Consider the following 14,435-nt stretch of genomic DNA (forward strand, 5'->3'; position numbering starts at 1 on the left):
CTCACATTCTCTGCCCCAGCAGGGTGTGATTAACGTGGTGTAGAAGGAGCAGAGGGATCGGGTGGCTTTAGGGACTGATATCAGCAATTAACACCGTTCGTTACATCTCTGACTCAAAGGGATGCAAAGGATGGTCCATAGCTTGTGTGAAATGAGCGTTGGTCCAATTCCAGTACTTGGCATAAGGTATTGCCAGCACTAATGCATGGCCAGGATGGGCTAAGGACATCCCCTGGGGGCCCTGGGATCTCTGGGCAAGTGTCTTGGGAAAGGCTTGTACTGCTGCTCCCTCCAGTTCATCTCTTTGGGATTGCTCAGGAGTTGCCTGACCATTGGAGGATTCAGAGGTTAATTCTACCCTGTGACTACCCAGGTGCAACCCCAGGGGCTTTGCTGGGCTGAGGTACCTCTGGCAGCAGTGGGTACAAACCCATGGAATCCTCTTGGGCCACTGAGAAGAAATGGCAGCCCATCAGTGATTAAAGGGAAACGATGGAATGAAATTACAATCCACTGCTTCTTACACTGTACCTGACGGAGTTACGAGGCAGATGACCAAGTACCTCTTCATGCAACTCAACTAAATTGTGGATTTTTCCACTGTGGGATACCCACAGTGAGATTCCCAAAGAGAAATAAGCTCCCAGAAGACAAGTCACTACCAGGTCTTACACACCATGATCCAGGGATCTCTAAGCCTCCCACTGCCATAACAGAGTGGGTACACCCAGGATCTTCCTGTCCGTGCCAGGGCATCATCATCCCCTTTCCCAGAGCTCCAGCTGCCCATGCTGAGGCTGCTGGCAGTCCAGGCAAAGCCGAGACCAATTTCAGCCCCTGGGCAGAGGCTTCCACCCACAGACCTAGACTTTGCTGCATGAACATAGAGGAATGGGAAAGCCTGAGAGCTGGAGAGAGACCCTTAGATTCAACATCATCAACTACAGCTCCATCATGAGCCATTCCCAGAGGCTCAGGTGAACTCCTGCTGAAGCAAACTGCAGGTGTGCTGTTGGGGCAAGATGGAGTTCAAGCCATGTGAAGCCTCAGCATCCAACTCTTTCTGGGAGATGAGGAGGCAGAAGGCAGCTGACTGGGAAGTCAGACAGAGCCCGAGGGTCAGCACTGAGCACGGAGAGAAAAGGGCAGTAGCATTTGGAAAGAAAAAAAAACAAGTCACAGGTTTGCTTTTTCCTTGATGTGTGCGGGCTTAATTGCTGGCCTTTGAAGTTTAACTCTTCCCAAGAGTGTTGGCTTATGGACAGACTGAGCAGGACACTGAAAAAGCCCTGTACACCATTCAGGGCAGGCTTCCCCCATGTGAGCAAAGCCTGGGGTGTCCTGCCTGCCTCCTGTCCAGCCTGCTGTGCCAGACTGACTGTGATGGGCTTTTTCAGGGGTCTGCAAGCCCTGCAGCTGTGCTGGGAGACAATGTACCAAGTGGAAAAGACCTGCTTCTCCATCTTCATGTCCCTGGAGTCTGCATCCAGATGTTTGCTACTTAGCTGTGAACTGAAATCAACTCAGAGCCCTCAAACCAAACAGCTGCCCTGGAGCTGGCAGTGCCTGTTCTCTGCAGCACAACCCACCCTCAAGTTGATCTCCAGCTGTGAGGCGCAAGAGAAGCTGATTGATAAACAGGGTAAGTGGGGAAAAATAGTTTTGCAATTAGATTATTATCTTGGCCTTGGAAAACCTGCATTCAACTCCCCATCTGCTCTAGGCTTCCTGGAAGGCTGTCATACAGCTTCCATGTACCTCCATCCCTGCCTGAGCCACCGAGGGTAGGGCAGCAGAAACTGGGCTGCTCTGGCTTGGAAAAATGTATACTGGTGCAAGAAATGAGGAATCCTTATTCCTTCTAATTAATAAAATTAATTTAGCCCAGAGTCAATGCAACATGAAAAAGCTACATTAGATGAGGATGGGCGTAGAAAGTAGGAAACACAAGCAAAATGCAGGAGGAATTTAAACTTCCTGATTATCAAAGAGGGGGCTTCAAGCACTGAGTATAATCTAAAAATAATAAAAAAGCAAAGACAAGAGTGATCAGGAGCATAGAGAGAGTTGCTGCCTGGGGCGCATGAACCCTGCTCCCTGCGCAGCCTCTCCGTGCACACCTGCACATGCACACATGAGCATCAGCACGACCCTGGGTGGGGTGGGCACGAGGGGAGCCAGGAAGATCACAGGCACACACTCTTCAAAGGAGAATTAGTCATCAGAGGTAGCGGCAGAGGAAGGAAGGCTCAGGTACAAGGTCAGACACAAGCAGTGAGGGCTGACGGAGGAGTTCTGAGCGCTCGCTGCAGATCTAAGAGCCCTCGGTGTGAGCAGGACGGGAGGTAGGATCCCTGGGGTAAATGCACCTACAGCACGTAGGAGATAAGGAATTTCCACCCTCCACTGCTCAGCTCAGCTCGGCTTTCTGCCATTCCTGAAAGCAGCCAGAGCTGCCCAAACCCAGAGCCTTCCCTGACGTGGTTAATGAAATCTTACTGTGTTCTCTGCAGAATCCCCAGGAGGGATGGGCTCTAAACAGCATAGCAAAGCTCTCCCCCCACACAGGATTTTGCTGGGCTGCACCTCAGCCCTGGGTCAGTGATCCCATCTGCTCCTTGCTGGGCAAAGAGACTTGAAGATGCAGAGACTCAGGGCAGTGGAAGAAAGCCTGGCCCTATGGGGCTGTCCAGGGCGTTGATGGCAAGTCACAGATGCACACGCTCTCAGTTTCTCTTGGCACAGAGCTGTGACCACAAGCCAGGACCCACTGCAGCAGGAGATGATAATCATAATCTCAAGAGCCAAAGTGTATTGGGGCATTCGCGTCACTTGAGATTAGCTGGCTGTTTAACATCTGCACAGATTTCTCTCTCCACCTCCACATAACACCCCTTGTGCAGCTATGAAACTAACTTAATTCCCTTCCAAGAAAGGCTGAGTTGGAAATGTCACACTTTGTATATCACAGCACAATTCCTACAATGAAAGGCCCAGACTAAATGGCAGTTGAGGACTCTGGCACTCTTTGAAGGCCAATGAGCTAAACCTCCTTCTTCTGCTTTTTAAAAATAGCTTACAAACAGAGTGACCAAGTTCCACAAACACGCAGTTACTCTCTGTTAGTGCGCAGAGGTTGACTGTTGTTTTCCTGCTCCAAGGTGCTTCCCTTGCCACGCAGCGCAGTGGGAAGAGCACGCAAGCGGACGCGCTGGGAAGGAAGCGTTTACACATGCTAATGACTTCCAGCCAAGGAGCACAAGTACCAACAGGGAAATGGTGCTAAAGAAACAACACGCCACTTCCTAGGCTCTCCCTGTTTGGCCACCATAAGGTACTTGATGCTCAGAGCCGTGGGGCAAGGCTGGTGATGGCCTCTCCAGTCCCCTGGGAATTCAAGGTGTGGATGAAGGAAAGACCCATTGGTTTGGTCCACAAATGCAGGAGAAGCCGCTTGGGAATAGGGGTGTTTTGGCACCATACTGGAGTAAAGGGGCCAGGACAGACACTGGCCCTTCCCCACTCCCACAGATGTGCGTCCGGAGGCCAGAGTCCTTCTAAGTACCATTCAGGTTAATTTCATCATACACATCTCTCTTTATGTGAAAACAGGTTTCCTAAGTTCATGTGGGGTCCTGTTTATTTTTCTTTTTTTTTTTTTTAATCACTATTGTATTAAGAAGTGTTTTTCTTTTGGCAAAGGTTACGGTGGGGCCAACACTGTGCGAAGTCTCCTGCCTTCTATCACCACTAAAACCTCTGAGCCAGAGCTCAGCCCAGCCACGTCGCTTATCTTCAATGAAGGCAGGCTTGGATTTCCCCCTCCATATAAAAAATAGATCCCAGCACTCCCCCTCTCCCCCAGTGCATTCTTTCAAATGCCACCCACTCCTTGTTATTGCTGGGAGGCTGGAGAGCCAGGGATTAACTGCCTCAGGCTTCATCAAGCTTTATTTGTCTAAGCAGCCAAGGGTGAGGAACAGCCATAAATATTGTGAAATGCTGAACGTTGTGGAGGGGCATCATTGGCCAACACAGGCACCTTGGCAGCAGGGATTTCATCTTGGGCTGGACACAATTCTCGTGTGACTGACGTCATTGGAAGGGTTCCTGTTTCCCTACAATACAGGGGTTTCGAGGAACATCAAACTCCATCCTCATGTTTAAACTGTGGATACTACACTACACCCAGTGCAGCACTAACAGTGGTGCCTCTATCAGTCCTTGTAGCACAGGAGTAAGCAAAATGGTCAGGAAAATCCCACTTCAACACTGTCACCCAAGGGGACACATCTTGGGTCTGAGCCTGCCTGTCCAAAGCAGGGCACTACGGGATGTGCTGCAACTGCCCTTCCCTTGCTCACTGTGCTGTCATGGCACAGAGAGGAGATGAAAAACCAGAATACACTGGTTCTTACAGCCCGGGATCTGCCAAGTCTGACAGTTTGGCAACAGCCAACAAGCCCTGTGAGGAGGCACCAGGCCCAGATGCACGCTCTTAACTAAATTGCTTCACAAGGCATCACCAGGTAACTCCTTTTGGAGGCAAGCCAGTTTCTTCCCCTGTGCTTCATCCCAGCACAAGGACTTGCCCAGCGGTGAGTGATCTCCTTGGTGTGGATGTGTGCCCCTCCTGTGGGAGCATCCCACTCTGCAGCTGGCTGCCACACTCTCAGACATGCTGTTAAACCTCTGCCCTTTGCTTCCCGAGGGCCAGGGCTGCAGTGTGGGGAAGGGATTGATGGCCACTCAGACCCAGTTATGCCCCTCTGGGGACTCTGCTCGGGCTGGGACGATGCAGGGTGTGAGTGATGGATTTCTGTGGGCGCTGGATGCCGTCACCTCTGCTGGGTGCCATTTCGCTTGCTGCCATCACTCTGAGCTGGCAGTTTCCAAATCTGAGTACAATCCACCATTCGTGCCCAGCATTCCTGCCTCAGTAAATGTCAAGATTTACTGTCATTATGGAAACTACTGGCTTGACCCGCACTTATGTCAGTATTTATTTTTTTAGGTCACTACATCTAACATCCATCTCAGTAGACACCAGTACTTCAGAAATGGGGAAAACAAGTTACAGATGGAGAGGTAAGCCTGGAGCCAAACCTCACTGTCAGCACACACATGTGTCTGTGCAGACACATACTTGGTGCCCCCAATCAATTTGGGAAATTAGTGGAGGAATTTCCAGGCTCTGCTACATGGCCCTGTGCTTTTTTATTTTGGAATAAATAAAACCAGTAAACCTTTTACAGATTTCCCTGCTACATGGAGAGCTCAACTGCCTCTGTAACTCAGAAGGATGATGGAGGACCCCAAAACCCTCCATGGGTCTCATGAGTCTTGTGATGGTGCAGACAGACCTTCATAAACCTGTGGAGCCACTGCTCAGCTCAGGGTACCTCGCTGTGCCCTGCAAGGTTTGCCAAGCCCTGACTTGCCCTGCCAGCAGCTGGCATGGAGAACCTGCTGCAGGATGGAGAAGGACCCAGAGAGGAAGGGGACAGTGACCAGGGGAAGCTGCCAGAGGCACTGCTCACTGGCTACCACCAGCTGCTCAGCAAAGCCACCATGAGCTTGCAAATTCTTTATAAACTTCCCATGTGACACAATTACTCGGGCCAGATTCTGAAGCTTTTCCTTCTCTCTTTACTCAGACCAAGCTCCACTGAAGTCACTGAGACATTGGCCTAAATACAACTGAAGGAGTTCAGGATTTGGCCCAGTAATAAAAACTTCCTTCCTTTGTCTGCTGCTCACTCCACATGATCCCACTGCCTCCCAGTCTCCTCCTGGCCTCGTCTCCCAAGGCTGGGGCTGTCAGTTGTTTTGATGTTGCTCTTTCATTTTACCCTCAGCCAGACCATGCCAGTCCCCTCATGCAGCTGTGAGCTGCTGAGGTGGAGGGAGCTGGGTTGGCCAGTGAGGAAGAGGGGGAAATTGTGGGGTTAAATAGAACCTGGCTGAGGCACAGAGCCAGTCTTGGGAACATGGATATATGCAGACACCCTGCAGGCTAGGAGCTGGCTCCACCATCACCTCCCCAATTCCTTCAACGCCTCCTTGAGGACAGGCTGGTGCATCTCCAAAAAAGCCTTTCTCCCCCTTGCTGAGCGTAGAGCAAATGCCTTGGGCTTTACACCAAACTTTTATGTGAGGGAATGGGTGAGATGACTCCTGCCCAGGAAAGTGCAGCAGGAAGTTAACTCATCTCGCTGCAATGACACATGCTAGAAAGTGACACCATAAGAAACACATATAACTTTAAACAAATAACTTGCAAAAAATGAATTTTGCTGCTTTTTCTGCCTCAAAACAGCCAGGAGGATGCAAATCCCTGTCATTCCCCAAGGGTATCTCATTCTCAGCATGACCATCTGAACATGCACTGGGGTTTGGAGCAGGAGCTCCTGCTTCCTTGCCATGTCCACCAGCCTTGCACACACCTGTGTCACAGACAGAGCAACGCACACGGTCAGATACAGCAATTCCCTTTGCACCAGTCTCCCTGCCTGCGCTGCTTGGTGACAGAAAGCAACCACAAAAGGGATTTGAACTCAGCTGAAGCGAGAAGCATTTGGTCCTGAGGTACCACCATGGTTTGATGATCTAAACCTCAGTCTTGCAACTCATGGATGCTCATGTGGGTGATCTGGTCAGACAGCAGATGGCTGAGAGAGAACCAACACAACCCCTGTGAATTCCTGCTGAGGTTTTGCATCTTGCAGTGAGATTTTTAGCATTCCTCAGCCAAGACTGAAACAGAGGCTCACTTTGGAGTGTGCAGCTCTAACCACCCTAGGGAACACAGAACTCTAAGCAGCAGAGGAATGGTGGTCTCGAGGTGCTGTGGCACAGCCTTTGCACAGGTCTGTGGGAGCCCTGTGCCATCCAGTCTTGGCTGAACCAGCTCACCATGTCCTGCATCCCAATGCAAAACACAGCAATGCCAACCTGGGCATTCCACAGACTGAGAGTACAATGCTCTGGCCAGTGGCAAGGGCTACTGTGCTTATGGCTTGCTTTTGAGTAAATACAGTCTTGCTGTACATTCTGCCCTTTTAAAGTACATTAATTGCCATGGAAACAGTGCTGTTACTGGTATGGCAGCAGCCTGGTGGCCCCCACAGATGCAAGGCAAAAATCAATGGATACATTGACATACAAGCTGTGTTTCAGGACTTTTTGTGGTTTTTAAGGCTGATCACCATGGCCACATATGAGAGAATGGCTCAGACACTAAAAGATGCCATCTTTCATGGAGAAAAAGCTGGGGACAAAACATGGAGGAACATCTCCTTTGCTGTGTTTGTCTGCTTATGCAGCACACTTGTATGGGATCTGCTCCCAGTACTGATATGTGTGCTCAACTTGTGGCACTGGTCATCACTCCCAGCTCCTGTTGGAGCATCCCAGCCCTGGCTGCCCTTCACATCCTCATTCCCAGTGACTACAAAGTACCTGGTCTCAGACTTTGGCAGGGTGGCTTTGCTCCATGCCTCCCCTCTGCCCATCCATGGCCCTTTCCACCAGCTCAGATGCCTCACCAAAAAGAAGGAAAAATAGCCAATATTACAGATGCATAGACACACACCATCACTTCTTGGTCTTGAGAGTCTTTTTAGTAGCACTGAGAAGGTTTGTACACAGAGCAGCATAAAGGGAAAGGCTGTGAGTGCCTTCCCACCCTGCCTGGCCGTCCCCGAGAACCCGGAGCAAAGGGCAGCCCTGGCTGTCCCCTCCCAGCCAGGGCAGCGCTGCCCCGTTCCCTGCCGTGCCGCCCATCATAAAGGGGTCCCTGAACTGTTATCAGGCAGTGACAGTTTCCGCCATCAGATTCCTCCTGTCCGTCAGGAAAGCTAAATAAGGAACATCGTTCAGGCGGCTGCAGGAAGAGGGGAAATGCAGGGACATCCGGCCCAGCTGCCAATTTTTCCTTTCCCATGAACCACCACTGACCTCCGCCAAGGGAGAACCTGGACACCCAGCCTGGCATTGGCACTGCTCCTCTTTGCTTAACCCTTCCCTGGGGGATACCCTGGCCCCCAGAGCCTGCTGAGGAGGTGGTCTCGCCAGGCAGGGCGGTGTGGCCGTGGTGGGACAGAGCCTGGGTGCTGTGTCACTGTTGCTGGCACCGCAGGCCACGGCGGGCAGACTCGGTGCACTGGCTGGCATTTTCCCGGCCAACTGGAGCCACGGCCAGGAAAACGCTTAACCCCTCCACACCTGCACATGGGTGAGCAGCTACACCTCACACAGAGAAACGGGTCCCAGAACCATCAGTGAGCTGCTCCATCGCTTCCCTCTTTGCATGCATCGACACCAGGAGCAGAGTCAAGCTTATTCTTTCACCAATTCCTCTGAAACACAACTGGGGTTTTCCAGGCTCTGGCAGGAATTGCCCTGGGCTGGCTGCTGCAGACAGGTAAAATTTCATTTCATTTCATTTTTCTCTCTACTCACTCCAGGGCTGTGCCCATCAGTAACAGGGACCAGGACAGTCTGCAATCCACTTGCTCCTTTCCGTGGTCCTTCCTGTGAACAGCCCTGGGGTCCTCGCTGTCTTTCATTGCCTAGAACCCGAGTAGGGGAGCAGCAGCTGCCCAGTTACTATATGCTCAGATACAGGAGACTATAGCACTTAAGTTTGCCTTCCCCCATCACCATGTCTTCCTTGTTTGCCCAGAGAGAGCCTTTTCCTGACCCCCCAAACCGATCCTCCCTCATTAGCACATGACGTCCGTCCCACGGCACCTCCAGGTTTGGCTGCAGAGGCTGTGCGAGGGATCCTCGCCCTGGAAGGAGGGGGCAGAAACACAGCAAGAAAAACAATTCACTTGTGGGAGAACTTGTAAGGTGAAATACAAGTCACTGGCTGAAACCTGTTTCTGCTACCTCAGCAGGGAAACGACTCCAGGAGAGACTCCAAGACTCCCCACTTAATATCCTCAGCTTATAAAACTTAGTGGGAGTTTCAGCACTGGCTGCTGCAGGGCCAGGTTTTTCACCCTCCTTCTGCTGAACTTGCACCTAGAGATGGAGTGATTTGCTCAACAAAAGGAGCGGCCACACTGGGCTCAGGGCTTGTGCCTCCTCGCCGACTTGACCACAGGCCACCTCCGCTTCCACTATTCTGCCTTAACAATGAGGCACCGCAGATGGGCAATAATGCTCTGCCGAAAACATCAGAACTATTCTGACCAAAGAGAAAAAGCCCTCCTGGGACCTGGCTAACCCCCTCTTTTAACAACGTGAAATAAGAAACAAAGGTCTGGGATAGCCAGAGGCAATAAAACCCCTGGAATTCATTTAACCAGTCACTAGATGCCAGTGCAGCTGCAGCAGTATTTCTTTTCCTAATGAAGGACAAAAGCTCTGGCCCAGGGCAAGGCTCAGCTCTGGTCTCCCCGGAAAACCGTGGCATGCGCCAGGAGGTCATGATCCCTCCACAGTACACAGCAGGAGTGGGACATGTACCTGGCTGCTGCCCCTCGCCCAGCTGGAGATTTGCAGGAGCTGCAGGGGAAGCTGGGGCAGGTCAAGGCAAAACACGGCCCTGGGCACCTCTGGCTAACAGTCCAAGGTGGGAAAGGAGAGCTTTCAGCTTGAACTAACCACCCGTGGATTTTCTCCTTGCAAACCCACGTACTTTTCCATGCACAACTGCCCGTGGACTCAAAGGCAAACATCTCACCCCCACAAGGCTCTGTGAAGGTGAGCTCCACTGCTGCTCAGCAGCGTGCAACAAGCCACCAGCCTCCCACCATGCTCCCAACATGGGAATCCACCAGGAGCTGCCTTCTCCAGGCGAGCTGTGATTTTGCAGGCCTCAGGCACTATGCCCCAGCCTGTCTATCCCAGCGGAAGAGCCCTGCAGCTTTAGTCATTCCTCACACGGAAACCACCCCACCTTCCCTGGGCAGTGGAGCCTGTGGGCTCCCACCATCACAGGGCTTTCTGCTTCTCCCTGCACCTGCAGGACCTCCCCATCACCTCCAGCTTGTTGCAGCTTTCCCCACCCCCCCCCACCTGGTTTAAATGCACAGCCCCCCCAAACTGTGAGTGAGGAGTCTCCTGCCCTGCACCCATTTTTCTGGGGCTGTTTCAGTCGAGCAGGCTGAATGCAAAGTCACCTCTGCTGTGCCAGCTGGATTGGCTGAGGAGAAAGTGGGTGAGAAAGGTGCTATCCCCAGCGCTCACCTTGCTCCCCAAAGCTGCTGAGAGCTGGGCAGACCTGGGGACCCACCAAGAACCCCTTCCTGCTCTGCAAGGCAACCTCCTGAGTGTGGTGGATGTCCCCTACGGTTTTGGAGAAACTGCTCACTGGCCACGGTTCCCTCCCTCCTGCTGCCATTCCCGTGGGATCCCGCTCTCCCCTTCTTTCTCCAGGAACTGCCTCGGGATGCCGGGAACAGCCTGTTCCCTCCTGGCTGGCTGGGAGCACCTGCCCTTCCCACGCCTGCCCCGGAAAACACCGCAACAACGCGGGGCCAAGAGAAACCCTGGGGACAGCGATCCTGCGTGGAGCAAGCCCATGGGAGAGAGGCAGCAGAGTGGAACGGGATACACCGGAGGAAACCTCGTCCACCCTGCCTGCACTGGCTGGGGACATTGTGCTGCTGGAGGAGTGTCCCTCTGACCAGACGTCAATTTGAGCTCAGTGACGCCCTGGTGGGTGTTTGTGCAGGCAGTGAGCTGCAGTCTCACATGCCCAAGCCAAATCCCAGGGCGGTAGTTGCAGCTCACGCATCTGAAATCATCCTTAAGCAGACAGCAGGGCACAGGAGCTGTGGCTGTCCCCTCCCTGGCAGCCCTCAGGGACCACCCACTCCCCTTGGAGGCCCTGGCTCATCACTGTGGTCGAGCCTGGTGGGTTTGCTGTGCAGGGCTGTTGAATGAAAGGGTGTTGCTGAAATGGCCCATGTTTATTACTTGCAATAAAGCAACTGCTTCAAATCCCAGCTGCACAGGCAACTGTTGCTGCTGGCACGGTCAGCGCGGGGCTGTCCGAGCGCCCGGCCGCGAGTCCTGTGTGATCCGAGAGGGGAGCACAGCGGCAGCCAAGGCAATCGGCTCAGGTCCTACACAAGCACGGGCCCTTCCCTCACACAATGGCCACATGCCCTTGGAAGGGGCTAGCCAGTGTCCCCAGAGGGATTGCTTGGCTGTGGGGGGCTCAGCACTGCTCTGTGTCTGGAAGATGGTGGCTCAGGGAGCACATGGTCTCATCACCATTCACAAAGGGTTACCCTGAGAGGCCAAGATGATCTAGAATGCTGGGGCTGAACCTCTGCCTGTTCCCCCCATCTCACTGCCTGCACAGGGCAGCTCCCCAGCTCCACTCCATCCTGGGAGCACCATGGAGCTGGAATGTGTAAGAGCTTTGTGCTCTTACACACAGCAGTCACTAACACTGGCCCGTTTAAACAGGCACCAGAACAGTGGTGCCAGAACAGACCTTTCATGATCCTGAGATGATTATTTCATCCTTCACAGGTGGAACAGTCTCACACACACATTTCTGCTTCCAAGGGGAGCAAATATTTGCAGCCCATTGGGATTATGGTTAATGAGAAATTTGTGGGTCCTTTACGCACTGACAAATTGTACTCATTGATAGAATGGAAGGAGGGGAAGCAAATCCCCATGGTACCATCCCCCAGTTGAGCTCCACATCGCCCTTCATCGCTGCACTAATCAGGCAGCACCGAGAGCTTCAAAGCTCTGCTCAGCCCTGTGCCGACGAGGCCACACAGCTGCGCTGGCCAGAGTCTCCCAGGCACTGCTCCTGCACCTCCAGGAGATGAAAGAACCTGGGAGCAGCTACACTGTGCTTTACAAATTGCTAACAAGACAGCTTTGCACAGTTGCTCCCGCTGCAGTGCCACCAGCAGCAGGTTCCTTTCTGCCCAGCTTCCTTGAGCATTCCCTGAGCTCCAGCCACCCGCTGTGTCTTTTGGCCCCATGACACCAGAGACATCAGCAGCTTTTTGGGCAGAGCAGGTTGACAGTGACACTGGTGGTGATGCTATTTGTGCCACACCTGCAGCTCTCCCATGAGCTCACTTCAACGATAGCAGCAAATGCCACTGGTGATAGCGAGTCACTGAGCTGATGCTACAGAAAATTCTATTTATGTTCCCAAAATTCATCCCTACATTGCAAGCTTCCACCATTAGTAACTTTCAGTCTTGTTCTGATCTGGGCTATAAATGCAAGAAAGAATTCCTCTAGGGGTATCTGGTGGGGTCCCCACTGTCCCCACTGCCCTGGCAGTGCCTACCCAGTTCTGCCCTGTCTCATGGGCTTTGCTTGCTAGAAGGGCATTGCAGCCCCATCTCTGCCGTGGTTCTGCACTCTCTGCCCAACAGCCTTTTGCCACAGAAGTGCTATGGGAAGGGAAAGCATTTCACTGGGATCTGCCCAGAGTTGGAACAGGCAGGCTGGACAGCCTTGCATGGACCCCCGCCTCCTCGCGCCTTCCTCCCCGGCACACACAAATTAATGACTCCGTGCGTGAAAAAATAAATAAACACAGCCGGGACTGGCCTCCAGGCTGCCCTCCAGCCGGGCGCGTCCCCGCGCAGCGGCATCCCTCCCGCGAGGGTCCCGTGAGGATTCTCCCCGCTCGCAGCGAGACATCCGCGGCACGAGCACGGCGTGGGCTCCCCGCGGCCCCGGACCCCAGGGGACCGCGGCTGGGTCCTCCCGTCGCGTCGCTGCGGGTACGCTGTCATCGCCGTCGGGGACACCCGGGCGGGCACCGCGGCGCGTCCTGGTTGGGGATGGGGCGGGCAGCGCCGGTGGGAGACGGGGCACCCTAGGGCGGACTGAGCCGGTCCCCGTCGGGGATTGGGATCGCCGGGACCGGGAGCGTCGGTCCCCTCCGGGGATGCGGAGCCCGGGACGAGCAGCGCCAGGGAACGGCGCATCCCCGTCCTGGGTGAGGGACGCCGCGGCGGGCAGTGCGGGTCCCTGCGGGGTCTGGAGGACACGCGGGCGGAGGCGCCAAGTCCCGTCCCGTTCCGTCCCGCCGGAGCAGCCCCGTCCCCAGCGCGCCCGCAGGTGCGGAGCGGGCATCAGAGCGGGCAGGGCAGCCCGCAGCCCCGGCAGCTCACCTGCCTCCGAGACAATGCCGAGCCAGAGCCAGAGGGGCAGCGTGCAAACTCTCCTCATCTCCGGGGCTGCCGGCAGGTCCGTGCGATGCGGAGCGGTGCGAGCGCCCCGCGCCCGAGCTCTGCTCCCGCCGCGCCCCAGCTGCGGCGACGCGCGGCGGCGGCGGGCGGGGAGCACCGGGGCCGCTTCCTTTTCCTCCGCCCGCCCGGGCCGCCCGCCGCCCTCCGCCGAGCCTCGGGGCGCCGGGCGGGCGGGGCGGGACGGGGAGGGGCGGGCGGGGAGGCAGAGGGGGCTGGGGGGGAGCGCACCTGCAGCTCCGGGCACCGACGGGGAATCCGCGCTCCCCGCACCAGCGAGGGTGCGCGCATCCCTTCGCACCTGGGTGTCTCCACCTGTGTGTGTGGGTCTGCATCCCCTGCATCAGGGGGGCAAGTGTATTCCCCACCCATGTGCGTGGCTCTGCATCATCCCTGACCCATGGGCACATGAGCACCCCCACACCTGCGTGTATTTTTACACCTGTGTGCACCCCTGCACTTATGAGAGACTGCCCGTACATCGCCTGTTTCTTGTCTGTGCCTGGGTGCACATCCCGGCCTCTCGGAGCAGAGGGAATGCACACAAACACGCTCTCAGCAACAGCACACACGCACCTCATGCGATGGAACACACCTGCCTGCACACACCCCTTCATGCCTGTGCACCCCCTCAGCTCCACACCTCACACCTGTAGGCACACACCCAGGCACGCAGTCCTGCACACACCCCTTGAACCTCCCTCCTCCCGCACTCCCTGGGGCACACAGAGACACGCACGCACTTGGGTGTGCTCGCACTTGCACCCTTATTCAGCGGGGCTGCAGTAGGGTCCCCCACTCGCCCCGTCCATGCGTGCACAGTGCCAGCAGCGTGGAACAGCCACGTTGTCCCTCGGCACCGCTCGGGGCGGCACCCGCACGGTTCTCTGGCAGGTACACACCAAACGAGCGGTGCCGCCCCGCTGGTGCCAGCGGCGCTGCCCCCACAGCGCTGCCGCTGCCAGCGACAGCGGCTCTGGCTCGGAGCGAACTGGCTGCGAATGCGGCACAGACGGAGGCGATGGGCGATGGCAGAGCTCTGGGAGCGCGGTGCACAGCCCTGGCCAGCTGCCTGTGCACCCAACGAGCGCTGAACGGATAAATTAACACGGCCCCGCGCTGTGCCCCAGAGGATTATTAATTAGGCTCACTTGTAGGCAGTGAAGAAAGAGCCTGAATGAAAGCCATGTGCTCATGGCTTCAAAAAGGCAGGAAAACTTCTGGTGCACTCAACTGCTCACG

At 55.0% G+C, this 14,435-nt stretch overlaps 1 protein-coding gene across 1 annotated transcript in view; it reads right to left on the reverse strand.

Annotated features, from left to right (window-relative positions):
• Positions 1-13,221, reverse strand: part of FLT4 (fms related receptor tyrosine kinase 4) — a 57,458-nt gene extending 44,237 nt beyond the window's left edge. The window contains exon 1 of the mRNA XM_053990918.1: positions 13,119-13,221. Coding sequence (XP_053846893.1) covers positions 13,119-13,176 — 58 coding nt within the window. The 5' untranslated portion in view covers positions 13,177-13,221. The remainder of the gene's footprint in view (positions 1-13,118) is intronic.
• Between the last annotated feature and the right edge of the window lie 1,214 nt (positions 13,222-14,435).

This window comes from Vidua macroura, chromosome 15 (genome assembly GCF_024509145.1).
Source record: "Vidua macroura isolate BioBank_ID:100142 chromosome 15, ASM2450914v1, whole genome shotgun sequence".
In the NCBI taxonomy this organism is placed as follows: Eukaryota; Metazoa; Chordata; class Aves; order Passeriformes; family Viduidae; genus Vidua; species Vidua macroura.